This window comes from Brassica oleracea, chromosome C1 (assembly GCF_000695525.1).
Source record: "Brassica oleracea var. oleracea cultivar TO1000 chromosome C1, BOL, whole genome shotgun sequence".
NCBI classification, from domain to species: Eukaryota; Viridiplantae; Streptophyta; class Magnoliopsida; order Brassicales; family Brassicaceae; genus Brassica; species Brassica oleracea.
The window spans coordinates 6,630,605-6,645,469 of record NC_027748.1 but is presented as its reverse complement, the minus strand read 5'-3'; the positions used below and the strand labels follow the sequence as shown (position 1 = coordinate 6,645,469).

Below are 14,865 nucleotides of genomic sequence, written 5' to 3'. Positions count from 1 at the left end.
ACCATATAGGTATGCGGTTACAACATCCATTAACTGCAAATCTAGTCCTTCTCTCACGGCCAGACTCATTAGGAATCTGAAGGTCGTAGCACCCACCACAGGGGAGTATGTCTCCTCATAGTCTATTTCAGGTCTCTGTGAGAATCCTTGTGCAACAAGTCGTGCTTTGTATCTCACAACTTCGCCTTTCTCATTTCTCTTTCTCACAAAGACTCATTTGTATCCCACTGGTTTGATATCATGAGGGGTCCAGATTATTGGACCAAATACACCTCTTTTTCTCAGTGATTCTAACTCCACGTTTATGGCTTCTTTCCACTTAAGCCAATCAGGTCATTGCATGGATTCATATATAGATGTGGGTTCATGATCCTCATTATCCATAAGTTCAAGTGCAACTTCATAAGCAAATATATCATCCATGTCGACATGTTTTCTGTTCCACTGTTTCCCAGACGAGACATAGTTTATTGAGATCTCATTATTATCTGTACCATCAGTACCATGAAGCAAGGCGTCCCAAGCAACATTATTTGGCACATCAGGGCCGGCCACATCAGTGGCATCAGTACCGGCCAAGTCTAAAGCCGCAGGGTTGAACGCAGCCACATCTCGGGCTGGATCAGCCGCGGCCATGTCTGGTGTCTGAACAACCTCGGTATCATTTTCTGCACCTTTCTTTGTTTTCCGAGGGTTCTTATCTTTGGAACCTATTGGTCTACCACGTTTTACACATTGTCTAGACTCTGTAGAAATTTGATTGTGTCCCTCTTGAACATCAATTCTTATTGGTGCATTAGCAGCTGGTATGTATGACTTAGTCACACTTTTCGGGTCAGCAAAGGAATCTGGCAATTGATTAGCTAGCTTTTGTAAATGTATAATCTTTTGAACTTCTAGATTACATTCTTGAGTTTGAGGATCTTGCCAAGATATGGATGTTTGATTCCATGAGATTTCTTTTACCATTTTACTGCTATCTCCTCCTAATGTTGGAAATTCGGATTCATTGAAATGACAATCCGTGTATCGAACAAATCACCCGTAGTTAGCTCAAGATACTTTAAAATCGTGGGGGAATCAAATCCAACATATATCCTCATCCTCCTTTGAGGTCTCATCTTTGTTCTCTGTGGTGGAGCAATTGGAACATAAACGACACAGCCAAAAATCTTTAGATGAGAAATGTCTGGCTCGTGATCCGTAAGCAATTGTGATGGGGAATACTTGTGTTCACTGGATGGCCTGATGCGTATGAGCTCAGCCGCATGAAGGACAGTGTGTCCCCACGCTGAGACCGGAAGTCTCGACCTCATGAGTAATGGTCGAGCTATGAGTTGTATCGTTTTATAAATGACTCGGCCAGGCCGTTCTGTGTATGTACATGTGCCACGGAGTGTTTCACACTTACCCCCATGTACATACACTAATCATTAAACGTTTGGGAAGTGAATTCACCAGCATTATCTAGGCGTATAGTCTTTAAAGGAAAATCTGGAAAATGAGCTCGTAATCTAATTATCCGAGCAAGTAACCTGGCAAATGCCAAGTTTCTGGTCGACAAGAGACAAACATGCGACCATCTAGTGGACGCATCAATGAGGACCATGAAATATCAAAATGTCCCACAAGGTGGGTGAATTGGTCCACATATGTCTCCTTGAATTCTTTCCAGAAAGTTTATCATTTCCTTAGAGACTTTGACTGGTGATGGCCTAACGATTAGTTTCCCTTGGGAACAAGCAACACAAGATAGGTGCTTAGGGATAATTCGTTTCTCTTTAAGAGAATGGCTGTTTGAATTCAGGATCAATTTACGCATCATGGTCGAACCGGGATGGCCAAACCGGTCATGCCATAAAGTGAAGTTGTCGATTGCCTTTTTGTTAAAAGTGGTATTGACCTCGATCATACTGACTTTAGCATGGTAAAGACCAGTAGATAGTGCGGGAATGGATTCTAAAACTTTCTTATTGCCATGGACGATTTCAAAGATTTGAAGGCATTCTTTGTTTCCTTCGTCTGTGGTTTCAATATGAAGACCATTCATTCGAATGTCTTTAAAACTTAGTAAACTTCTCTTAGATTTGAGTGAATACAAGGCATCTGATATCTCAAGATGTGTACCCATAGGCAACGGGATGTTAGCCTGGCCATGACCCTCTATGAGACTAGCTATTCCCGCAATGGTGGAGATGTTGACATTTTCCAGAGTTAGTTTTATGAAGTATCTCTATCTTTTAAGATCGTGTGGCTTGACCCACTATCCATAACGAGTACATCCTTGTTCTCGTTCATTTCTAAACAAGATTCAAAAAAATGCTACTTAGAGATTTCATTTATAAAAACCATTTCATTTCTTATTAAGTTTTCAAGTTCAAATAAATGACAACATAGAAACACCAAAACATAGAATTTTTAGATTACAAATGTCGAAATCAATCTTCAGTCTTTAAGACAATCTGAAGTTTCATAATCCATAAGATCGTCATTTTCATGATCAAAGTTATGTTCAGCATCTTGATAAGTCATATGGGCTTCATGATTCTTTCCTTTCAAGCTCTCTTGATAGAGGTCAACTAGATGCTTGGGAGTCCTACAAGTCTTAGCCCAATGATTGCTCATTCCACACATATGACACACGGATTTCTCAGATTTAGTCGAGTGTTGAGGCTTGAAAGAAGATCCACGGCCGCGACCATGACCTCTTCCAAATGAGCCACGATCCCGTCCATGGTCTCGACCATTTCCTCGCCCGCGGCCAAAAGATCTTCGACCGCGGCCACGTCCATTTGACCTGTCCCGACCACGGCCATGCTGGTTGTTTCCTTGGACGTGGTCGGGCTCATTGTTGTCCTCAGTCGTGTGTGTTTCAGGTGGTGGAGCCGATCCAAAAGGTCTCATCTGATTATTTCTCATTAGTAATTCATTGTTCTGCTCAGCGAGCAAGAGACAAGAAATAAGATTAGCATAGGTTTTGAAACCTTTCTCACGGTACTGTTGTTGTAACAATACATTGCTTGTGTGGAAAGTGGAAAAGGTTTTCTCAAGCATATCCTGATCCGTAATATTTTCACCACACAGTTTCATTTTAGAAACAATCATAAACAGTGCAGAGTTATACTCGTCCAGAGACTTATAGTCTTGGATCCTGAGATTCGTCCAATCAAACAGAGCTTTTGGTAAGATCACCGTTCTCTAGTGATCATATCTCGATTTCAATTCAGTCCAAAGATCTAGAGGATTCTCAATGGTTAGATATTGATCCTTGAGACTCTCAGCTAAATGATGACGAATGATCAAGATGGCTTTGTAACGATCATTTTCATTGGCATTATTGTTCTCGGTGATGCATTCACCGAAACCCTTGGATTTTAGGATGATCTTAGCATCGAGCGCCCACTGAAGGTAATTGTCTTTAGATAGATTTAGGGCAGCAAAATCCAGGTTATTGATTTTCGACATCTGAAATCATGGATTAATATTTTAGATCTTTTTGTAATAGTTTTTAAGTTTAAACAATTAGGGTTTTAGGTTCAAACAATCAAACAATGCCTCACGGCCAAGATCTATGCCTTACGGCCAATGAGTAAGCCGCACGGCCAAGTTAAGCCACACGGCTATGGATGCATTCGGTTCACTCTTATGCATTTAGTTTATTACGTAATTGCAATCCTAACATGGTTTCTATCAGTTTATACGAGATGCAAACAAAACAAGAAACCTCTCGGCCAAGAAACAGAACAAGCCACACGACTATTTGGTTTTATTCAATACCATTCCTAGAATAAGTTCTAAGTACAATTGCAATCAATCAATATGATCAGATTATTATGGTATGAATGCAACAAGGCCACACGGCCACGAGTATGATCAAGTCTAGAACAGTTTAACCTAATATGTAGTTTTAGATTTCGATTTAAAATAATCTTAAACTAGGTCACTAGGGCTTTGGTTTAAACAAGCCAAACAATTAGATTCGAGTTTAAACATTCCTAACAATAGTTCTAGGTGATCAAATCAACCAATCAATGTTCAATTTCAAACAATCAAAATCGATTTTCAGAATTAGGGTTTTAGGGTTTCGATTTGATTAACAAGCAATTTCAAATTCAGGATGATCAATTCAATTTCAATCAATCAATAAGTTTTTAATCAATCAATATTTTTCGAATTAGGGTTTAGGGATTTTCGAAAATTTGATCTTAGATCAAAGAAATTTGATTTGAGATTTAAAACCTTCAAGGGTTTCGATTTTAATTGATCAATAGATCAATCTCGATTTTAGGGTTTGGGATCAAACTTATAGAGCTTCGATTTACTCATCTAGGGTTTGATTTATTATCCTATGGCTTTATCTTAGAGATTAGGTTTTAGGGTTTTATTCTTTACAATCAATCCAAATTCGATTCTCATATTCTTAGAGTTCGAAATACCTTTAGGTTTTGTAGATTGTAGAAACCGGACCACCAAGAGAGAATCTCGAGCTGTACAGGAACGAACACGAGCTGGACTGATGCTGAGAACGCGCGCCAACTGCTACCGGGGACGTTCGTCGGCTTCTATCGGGAACGCGCGTCTACGAGCTGGAGCGGAGGTCGTCGGATGCGAGCTGGTCCTTCGGGAACGCGAGCTGGCTGAGATCGTCGGAGTGCTGAGCTGAGACGGAACAGGGAACGCTTCGGGTTAGGGTTCGTCGGGTTAGGATCGCCGCCGGCTTAGGGTTAGGATTTTAGGGTTTTGGTTTTGGCTCAGGTTGTTTAATAGTTTTGTGTTGATAACGTGTTGTGAAACTTAGGATTTAGAGCTGTAAGTTTCTGTGTGTTATTAATGAATAAGTGTTCCCTTTATATAAGAGTTACAAGTGAGATAAATGGAAATACAAGAATTCGAAAGATTACAAATTATAAACATAAGTATATTAGGAAAACTAGAAGAATGAAAACTTTCTTGGCCAACTCTCTCTCATACTCGGCCGATTCTCTCTCCTGTGGTTTGAGACTCTAATAGATTGGACCGGTTATAGACATCCATCAATTGATTTATAAGATTTATAGCGTGTTTCTTGAGTGCAAACTCAAGGTTTTTTCTAAAACATTCCAAATACTGAAACTTTGTGATATATACCCGTAGTAAGTATATCATTTTTGTTATTTTGTATATGTCATATGACCGAACAGAGAAAGTTCGTATCAGACCATTAATCATCCAATATATATATATATATATACATTTAATGAGTGAATCGAATCCTGGCTTAACCAAGAAAGGCAAGACCAACGACCATAAATTAAAGATCGGTCCAAACTTGGTTTAAGTAAACCAGAGACTGGATGACTCATCAATTATCATATTACATATTAGCATTGATCACTACTGTAAAGTGTAAACTAAAGCTAAAACAAAACAAACAAAAAAGTTGCAGAGGAATCAATCTCCACAGCTACTATCCAAGAGATCTCCAAGAGTAATCTTTCCATTGCTGCATCGGTCGAGCTTGTCAAACTGTTTAGAGATCAGAGTTATGTCCTTATCTGTTATTTTCCCCATCTCCTTCAGTTTGTAAATCACATACTCCGCTCTACTGCGAACACACACACATATCTCTAACATTAGAGCTAGCTAGCAATCAAGGAGTGTGTCAAAGCATATAAAATGGATAGGCCTAATACCTCACACAGCCATTGTTATCGATATCTGCAGCGAAGAACTGAGAGACAGACATTGCCTCACAAAGTACTTTCTTAGCCCTCTCTCTATTCCTCTTATCAACTCTCGCCTCAGCCAAATACAAAAAAGCTCGAGCCACGGCTAAAGTAGACACAAGCAGCCACACCGCAGCGAAAAGCCTACCGGGCAACGTCTTAAAAGCCCTGTCTCCGTAACCAACAGTAGTAACCGACATAACCGAGAGATAAAACGAATCCAACCAGTCAATGTCTTCAATAAAATGCATTATCCCCACACCAAGAGCAATGCACAAAACCACAACACCTAACGCTAAACCCACTTTCAACCTAATCCTCATCCTCCCTTTCTTCACGTCGATTATATACGACCTCCTCTTCTCCGGCTCCTCTCTCCGCTTAGCAGAGTCCAACATGTAGCTCTCTTGAAGATCAAGAACGTACGAAACCATCCCACTAAGCAGAATATCGATAAAACCGAACCCAACGAGCACGAACATGATCGAGAACAGCTTGGTGACGTCGCTGTTGGGCGTGATGTCTCCGTAACCGATGGTGCACATCGTGACGATGCAAAAGTATAGCCCATCGACAACGGGATGGGTTTGATCGACTACGTAGTGGTCACGGTTCAGCGAGTAGATAAGCACGCCTAAGGAGAGATAGACAACGAGAAGAGCAAACGCTTGTCTCACGACGGAGCGCGACGACGGCGACGCGAGATCTTTCTGGTGAGGAATCGGGAGGTGGAGATCGTTGATCACGGACATCGCCGGCGCGGTTTTGGATCTGTGGAGCGCGTGGCCGTGGAACAATGGGTCCGGTCGTGGTGGTGGGAGGAGGAGAGGAGGTAGCGCTGAGGAGTCGGAAAAAGTATCTCCGGCGGCGGTGGCGGCGGCGGAGGAGGACGGCGATTGAGAATCTAAGTATTGAGAGGAAGGTCCGAAGATTAAACGGTCTTTGAACTCCGACGGTGTCAACGGCATCGGGATAGCGATTCTGTCGTCTTCCGGTAAGGGAAACAGAATCGGCGGCGGTTTTTTCGATCTTGGGCTAATCATGTATCGGAGTAATGGGTCTGTGTTGTTGCTATTACCGCCACTTGTGTCGTCTGCCATCTTTTTTTTACGTTTTCTCGCCGGAAAATAGTAAAACCGGTGGTGGCTTCCTGAATTTGAAAGTGACGAATTTATAGGAAAGTGGCTTCTGTTTTAGTTACAAAGCTAAGAAAAAGATCTGTGAAACTGAGAAAAGGAAAAACGTTATTACACGGACCGAAGTACAAGCAGAAACTTTATTACATTTTTATACAGACAAATCAAAATTGTTTTATGTATATATGTACATTAAATATGATATGCACAAAATAAAATAACATCGATACTATTAAGCCAATTTTATTGCAAGATAATACGGAATCTTCGTCAGTACTAAATTAAGATGACGAAATAAACACATGCCGAATGGTTTTTTTATTAGGTTTTCTTTTAACTATTTGTAAAAATACCCTTTGTTAAGCCTAAATTGAGTTTTAACACATCGTGTTATTGTAATAGGATTAGCTGTATTGTGAATTTAAAATATGTATCTTTGTTTGTATTTATGTATATAGGATTCTTGAGTTGGGCGAGAAAGTTTAATTTTTTTAATGGAAGGGTCATGTTGTAAAGTTTAAAGAGATACTAGTATTAAACACTCCTCGAGCGAATAAAAAGTGTCTGCTTTGCTTGACAAAACGGCCCGGCGTCTTTTTCTTATTTAATGCGAAGAATCGAAGATGTCTCGATTCACGGAGTTAAGAAACGATTTTTTTTTTTTTGACAAACTGGATACTTTTTAATTAAATAAAAACTCAGGAACAGACAGTGTTTATGGCCCATGATGAAATTAACAAGACAAGATTTTGATAGGAGGTCCGCCGGCCCATTATAAGATCTAGGCGTGAAGACGACATTACATTCGAAGAAAGGAAAAGAGGGAGAGGAAGTGAGGGAGTCGATGTCCGAGAGGATACCATAGAGCTCTGTCGGTCTTCTTCTCTTCGTAATTGCTCGGGCGAGCACTTGAGAGTCTGTGCGTAGACAGATATGTGTGATATGTTGAGTCGATGCGTGGATGAGCGCTTCTCTAATGGCCAGTGCCTCAACTATGCAAGCGGATGTTACATTGAGTTGAGAGGCTGTGTCGCTTTATCAAAATCTCATATGACGTGGAGTAGATAAGTACAGCTCTCTGTATTACCAAACATAAACACATGACTGGCTGCTTTATCGTTAACTAAAAAAGTTCATATTATTACATAACTTATCCAATTGCAAAACTAGTGCATTATCACATGGTTACAGTTTGGTATTAGTTTTGGATTTCATATAGTAATCATTTTTCTATCACCATGCTTTTGACCCATAATTAGTTTTAGGATTAAATTTGGCTACGATTAACCTGCAGTTAACCAGGACGAGCCAAGACGAACCAATCCGGACAAAGACCGGTTTGTGCAAAACGATATTTAAAGTAAAAGTTTTATAAAAGAAAAAGGGATGTCAAGACTGTAAGAGTTAATTGGTAAGAAAAACAGAGTTTCTAGTAATACAAGAAGGTTGGTTAGCATCTAAACAAGCCAGCCACTGGAGGTCTCTAACAAACCCCTCATAAGAACACACAAACACACACACACCGCCATTTTCGCACCTAGGAATCATCCCACTGCAAGGGGGGGAAAGAGAAAGCAAAGGCATGGAGAAGGATTTGACTGATTGATTTTTGATCAGTAGTTGTTGGGCCATAACTGTTGGTGGGTCTGTTTAGAAGCATCTCTGGCGTTTTGTTGTTGTTGGTATTGGTGCTGGAGATGATCTAGTGACATTGGAGCTTGTGAATGGTAAGGACTCCCATACCCATGTCCTCCAAAATGCTGTTGTTGTTGTTGTTGTTGTTGGGCTTGACGAAAACCAGGAGGCTGTTGATTCTGATGGCTGTAATATCCACTTCCTGGAACCACACGTGAGTTGGATTGCTGTCCTTGATGCCATGCTGCTAAGTGTTCGTTCTGCGTTTCAAAACAATAATAAATGAACCCTGCCATTTTATAGGGTTGCAACACACAGATAGCCACAAAAAATCAAAATTTTCCAACCAAAAACCAAACATAAATTTGTCTAAAGATTAAATAAACATGAATTTCACTAATTTCTCTTAACAAAAACCAAACAAGTTTTAATTCTGCATAAACCAAACCAAACCCATGTGAACCAAACCAAATCAAGAAATGAACCGGAATGATTCTAAAACCAAAATCAATAAAACTCTCCAGCCAACTAAACCGAGAAAACCGAATGGCACATAAATTCAGATGCTCACATCAACGAGATTAGAACACTGAGACGAGTTTAATGGTTTACCTGCTGTTGAAGCGGTGATGCCAAGTGATTGCTGTCCCTAAACTGCGAGCTCAAGACATCTTCATAGGAGTTTGGAGCGCTTGTGGAATTCAAAGGGAAGTTGCTACTCAATGCGGAGCCTCCACCACCAAAACCATAGGCAGAGGGGGGAAGAACAGGAGGAGCAGTTGCTTGAGTCTTGTATTGGGGTAGCATAGACTGATGATGGTTACCAGACGGAAACGCTTGCTGGAAAGCTGAAGGCATGTAAGGGTTGTAACTCTGTGGCATGAACGGATAGCTCATCAGATTACCATAATGCCCTAAAGGCATACCAGGCTGGTGAGAGTATGGGTTTAAGGCCAGGTGTTGAGCAAGAGCTGCTGCTTGTTCTCCTGCACCACTGGGCATTGCGTTTTGTGGAGAAATACTCGAAGCCCTTAGTGCCTGCAAGATAAATCGTGTAAGCAATGGTATTAACAAGAAAGCAAGGAAGAGTTTAACTACCTCAGCCATGGAACCGCTAAGGGAAGAGGAGTTATATTTTGTTGGGAAAGGTGAGTAGTGAAGATCAGGTTCTCTTGCATCTTGAATGCCTTGATGCTGAACATTATGAAGAAAAAAAAACATGGTTAGATCTTCTGAGTGCAACTTGTCACTGTGTGATGAATTTTTGTTAAGGAGATAGACATTTACCATTGCGTTGGGGAAGGTATCAAGACTCTGCATCTGTGGGTTTGTCTCTGATGGAGGATTCAACTGTTGGCTGTTTTCAAATCCATAATCTGGGGGAGATGAGAACTTGTACTGATGATCTTCTTGAAGAGGAGGAGGTTCATGTCGCGCTGCTTCTTCTGTTTCAGAATCCGAGGAAGCATGGTAGTTCCTAGAGGTCGAATCGATTTGATAGGATGTTTGTTCATCAGTAGCAGCGTTCTTGAGTTGTTCTTCTTCTTCCTCTCCATAGAAGTCAGTCTCAGGGTGTCTGAATGATGAATTATCTTCTGTTTCTTTTGTTTCCTCCAAGTTATCATTCAAGCCACTACTAGCTTGGCCAGATCCCAACCCCAAGCCAAAGCTACCAAACATCAGGTGTGAGCATTCTGAGGTATGAACTTGTAGGTGACTGGGGATTATCACCGGAGGTTTGTCTTCTTTGATTAATGTTTCATGGTCTTCTTCGTTCTCTATGGTTAGTTGCTCAAAACCAGTTGCAACAGATGCAGACACATCTTCACCTGAACATAGTGGAAACAGACATCAAGAACATGGACAAAGAGGAAGAAAGACTCAAAACAGAGAATCGAACTCTCACCTCTATTTTCCTCAAAAGCATGTGGCTCCACTTTGTTGTTTTCGTCTTCATATTCCGAGGAGTCTCTAGCATCATCATCAAGCAAATTTCTTTTGGATACTGAAGCAGGTGGAGATGCAACTGGCACGTCATCCAAAGGAGTCTCATTCAGATGCTGAGGCTCGCTAAATTGGTCAACAGGTACTTCAGAGTCAGCAGCTGGTTTCAAGAGAGATGAAGATGTTGGATAAGAAACGACTTGCTTCTCAATAGAAGGCCATTCATCCTTCAACGGAGCTTTGCTTCCACTCTCTTGAGTCTCTGTTGATCGAGGCACAGCAACGTTCTTCTTCTGATGAAGAGGCCTACCCATTTTCACAATATCAGCCATTGTTCTCTGCCCGGGGTTGGCATTGGCCCAGGCGGATTGATACGCAGGAGTTGGCAGCGAAGATGAAGTAACTGCTTCATTCGAACCCGCTGGTTGTGCTTTCTTAACTTCAGAGTTAGTAGGATCACTGTTGGGTGGAGGTTGGCGCCCGAGGACACCAGGTGTTGAAGAAGAGCCAGCCCAATGGTTACGTGTTCCGTTCTCTCTTCTGTTTACAGGTACACTTTGAACACTTGCCCTCTCTGCACCAAAATTCAGCAACAAGCTTAGACATTTTGTTCAGATTAATCAACCACAATTAAGAGAAGACGTTCTTGCAATAATAAAAATTGCAAACTTGTAATTACCATTGGATTTAAATCTGTTTCCACCACCTCGAGAGGTGTTGTAGCCGTCATAACCGCTGCTTCTAGCACCGCGATTGGGTGTGCTACGTGTCCAGGACTCTGCTGGATCTTTGGTCTGAGACAAAACAAGCGAGAATAAGACAAAAAGAATGAACTCATCATCTGAAAACTATAAGACATTATTAGATCATTAAACTATCTGCAAATAACTAACCTCTTTCTTCTTGTCTCGTTTGCTCTTCACCTCGTGAAAAGTATCTGAAAAGCATTATAAGAAACTCAAGCTCAGAATATCAAAGGGAGAAGAAGAAAAAAAAAGAAGATTTTTAATGTTCTTTCCAGAAACAGGTAACAATGAAAAACTCAACCAAACCCCAAAAAAACATTACTATTTCAAGAAACAAAACATAAAAGTTCTGACATTCTCTTACACAAAAGCCTAAAGACAACCCTTTGAGGTTTGAGTTACTTTGGGCAGCTCTAGTTTAACTCAACAAACTCAAAAAGCTAAAAGCTTGAAGAAAGAAAGAAAGAAACAAACAAACAAACAAACCTTGAGAAAGGAGACGACTAACGGTCTCGTCAGGATCCATATCGCAATCCACAAGCATCGCGTAGATCTCCAAGTCAGAACAGTTCACGATCTCTTTCAAACTCTCAACCACCTTTCTACTAGACGCCGGAACACCACCCGCCTTCGCGTTACTTACGCCGCCGCCGCCTCGACTGCCCATTATTCTCTCTCTAACGGATTCAGATCTGAAATCGAAACTTCTTCTTCGAGCTTGTGATTCTACGAAACAGATAAGTGATTCTCGATGATGCCTCTCTCTCTCTCTCTCTTTTATTTCTTTTGCTCTTTGGGAAAAATGGCAAAGATTCAAATTTTTGGGAAACTAATGTAATGGAAAAAATGTTAATTTGGAGATAAGCACTGTTAATTAACTAATAATATTTTGGTAGGTTATTTACTTTTTAAAGGTATTTTTAATAATTTTACATATTCGGTTTAATTTTTGGATAATGATGAAAGTAATTTACATATTTAGAAGTACAAGTTGTTGTCTGAGATTCCATTGAAATTATAATTGAGATTTACAATTCAGATTCTAACGCGTGGAGAGAAAGAATCTGAGAGTTTTTTATTAACTTTAGTGATCGAATAATGGGGAGATTGGATCAGGACCTAGTTAGAAGATACATCTAAAGGCCAATACACCAAATTAAAAAGATTATAAAGAAAAAAGACATCCTTTTATATACTAAATCACAAATCAATTCACCACTAAAATGATGACACATGGCATAACCAAAAAAAGCTTTCAATTATATTTTTTTATTTCATTCCCTATTTTTTGCAATACTTAAATTCCATTTCTTTCGGAATTTTCATCCCACGTTTCAATTTTCTTCTTCATTATCAAACTGTTTTTTTCTCTGTATAAATAGCAATCGACTAATGTCAAAAAATAAATAAATATAGCAATCGACTAAATTCTCAAACTCCACCAGACTGCTCTTCTTTTTTCTTTGTGTTCTCATAGGTTCACATCGGTGGCTGTGTAACTTTTTAAACGATCAAATAGTCAAGAACTTCTCAATCTTTTTATTGATATTCCTTTTTGTCTATATTCTCACAGTTTTTCTATGTATTTTTTGTGAAATAATCTTTTTAATGATTGAATTACCACTGTACTTTTCCTTTGCTTCTAACATTTTTTTGTGACTTTTTACAAAAAAAAACATTTTTTTCTGACTGTTGTTACTTTTTTTTTTATTCTCACAATGATTTTTGAAATCCTTTAATTATCAGGGACGACAGTTTCTCACCGTTTATCTGTAATGAAGGTGACAAATTATTTTTTTACTTCTTTTATCTATAAATTGATTTTCATATCTTCTTTGTGACTTATCTTTGGAATTTTTTTTTTATCTATTTGCTACCAAAGCAGAAAACGTATTTGAAAGCAATTGACAAGAAATTGTTACTATGCTTGCTTCTTAAAGGATTTCAAGAATCATCGACAAAAAGCTAGAGAAGACATTGCTAACAAATAAGAAAATGTAAATAGAGAACTCAGTAAGCATCTTGAATACTATTGAGTAATTTACATCAGAAACTTAGGTAACAATAAGCACTTTTATTCTATTATAAACATATTGTAGATTTTTACTAATCCATTCAGTTTTTCTCTATATTCATAGGAAATTATATATGAGTGATGATTTTGACAATGTTTGGGAAAAAGAAGCAAATAAAAATTTCAAAACTTTTGGGTGGATGAAAGTTAACAGCCACAACAAAAGATGGTAATGAGAAAAATACAAAGTACTTGGAAGCACTAGAAGTAAAAAAAATAAAAATATCTGATTTTAACCATATAAATTATTGAAATCCTTTATATACTAAAAGGCAAATCGCCTGTCAAATCAGAACTAGATACGTGGCAAAATTGTGAAAAAAAATCAGTTAAATGAAATAATGGAAATATTCGAGCAGTTACACAAATGTAAAAGGCAAAAGTAAAAATAAAAACTTTAACCAACAAAAGAAAATCTTACGATTTAAACTGAAAAAGAAAATCCTTAAATTCTCTCGGATCACTACCTCCACGTTGAAAGGAAAATCATTGCATCTATATAACTGTTTTATTTTCTGTATAATTCTAGGCAACTAATTTGATTCTTTTTTTTTTTGTTTCTTTTTTTTTCTCTTTTTTTATTCATAGTTTCTGTGTACTTCATCACTTTCACTTTTTGGAGGGAGCTTTTAAATGGAGCAACAGAATAGAAAATCATAGCATTGTCAAACAACAATTGAGGTAATAATAAGTATATAAGACTGCTATATAAGGTATTTTAAGGTAGATCATAATACTTTCCCTTTCTTTGACAAACAACAAAAAGATTGAGTATTTACAAATTTGTTTTTTTTTTCAATGGCTTATTCCTAGGAAGAAAGAAGGTAGTGGACGTGAGAATTTTGATATTTTTCTTTCAGTTAACTATGGTAAACTTACAATGTTTTGAGTTTTTTCAGTGAGAATTTTTGGTTTATTATGTTTATTACAAGCCAAAAGAAAGGCTATGTCATTTTCTTACTACTGAGAAATGTGAAGACGACGACAATGGTAATCATAACTGTAAGTTGTTAGTTGTTACAATTTACTGTATACATTGTCCAATATCCATAATGGCTTTATGAAAATTATCAGTCTTCTTTGTTATGTTGACTTTGTCATTTTTACAGGTTAGTTTTGTTAATCAATTTGCCTCATACATTTTCAATTTTTCATGTTATATAGTGGTAAGATACGTGTGAATTTAAAGAAAAAACATTATGTTTTTATTGGATTTGAAGATGAAGATAATAACACTTAAAAAGAAAATAATTGTTTAAGCGGATAAAGAATTGGACTAAATAGAGGAAGATAAAAATGTTGAAAATATATGTAAATGTAATTATTATTTTTGACCTTATATGTAAATGTAATTATTATTTTTCTACTAAAAATATTTTTATTTTATTTTGCAATATATATAAAAGGGAACTAACCATCCGCGCAATAGCGCGGGCAAATACTAGTAGGATATAATTCTTTTCCAATTATGTAAATTTTAATTGTTTGTCAAAGCTCTTGTAAAGATTTTTTGTGAATTTTTTTTTTAATTTATTGAAAACTCTCCAATTGACGAAATGAAATATAAAATGAAAAGTGTTTTTTTAGTTTTGTGAAATTGCATTTTTTTTTTTGGATGGAATATC

At 38.2% G+C, this 14,865-nt stretch overlaps 2 protein-coding genes across 2 annotated transcripts; both read right to left on the bottom strand.

Moving 5' to 3' along the window:
- Window positions 1-5,312: 5,312 nt before the first annotated feature.
- On the bottom strand, window positions 5,313-6,969 carry LOC106343081 (two-pore potassium channel 3). Its single transcript, XM_013782210.1, has 2 exons — window positions 5,673-6,969; window positions 5,313-5,584 (listed from the first exon to the last, which is right to left on the bottom strand). The coding sequence occupies exons 1-2, from the start codon at window positions 6,803-6,805 to the stop codon at window positions 5,431-5,433; spliced, it is 1,287 nt and encodes a 428-aa protein (XP_013637664.1). The 5' UTR covers window positions 6,806-6,969; the 3' UTR covers window positions 5,313-5,430.
- A 1,226-nt stretch (window positions 6,970-8,195) lies between these two features.
- On the bottom strand, window positions 8,196-11,986 carry LOC106313384. Its single transcript, XM_013751184.1, has 8 exons — window positions 11,653-11,986; window positions 11,314-11,357; window positions 11,100-11,214; window positions 10,383-10,994; window positions 9,764-10,305; window positions 9,575-9,670; window positions 9,089-9,514; window positions 8,196-8,736 (listed from the first exon to the last, which is right to left on the bottom strand). Exons 1-8 carry the CDS (start codon window positions 11,831-11,833, stop codon window positions 8,455-8,457), a joined length of 2,298 nt encoding a protein of 765 aa, XP_013606638.1. The 5' UTR covers window positions 11,834-11,986; the 3' UTR covers window positions 8,196-8,454.
- Window positions 11,987-14,865: the final 2,879 nt, after the last annotated feature.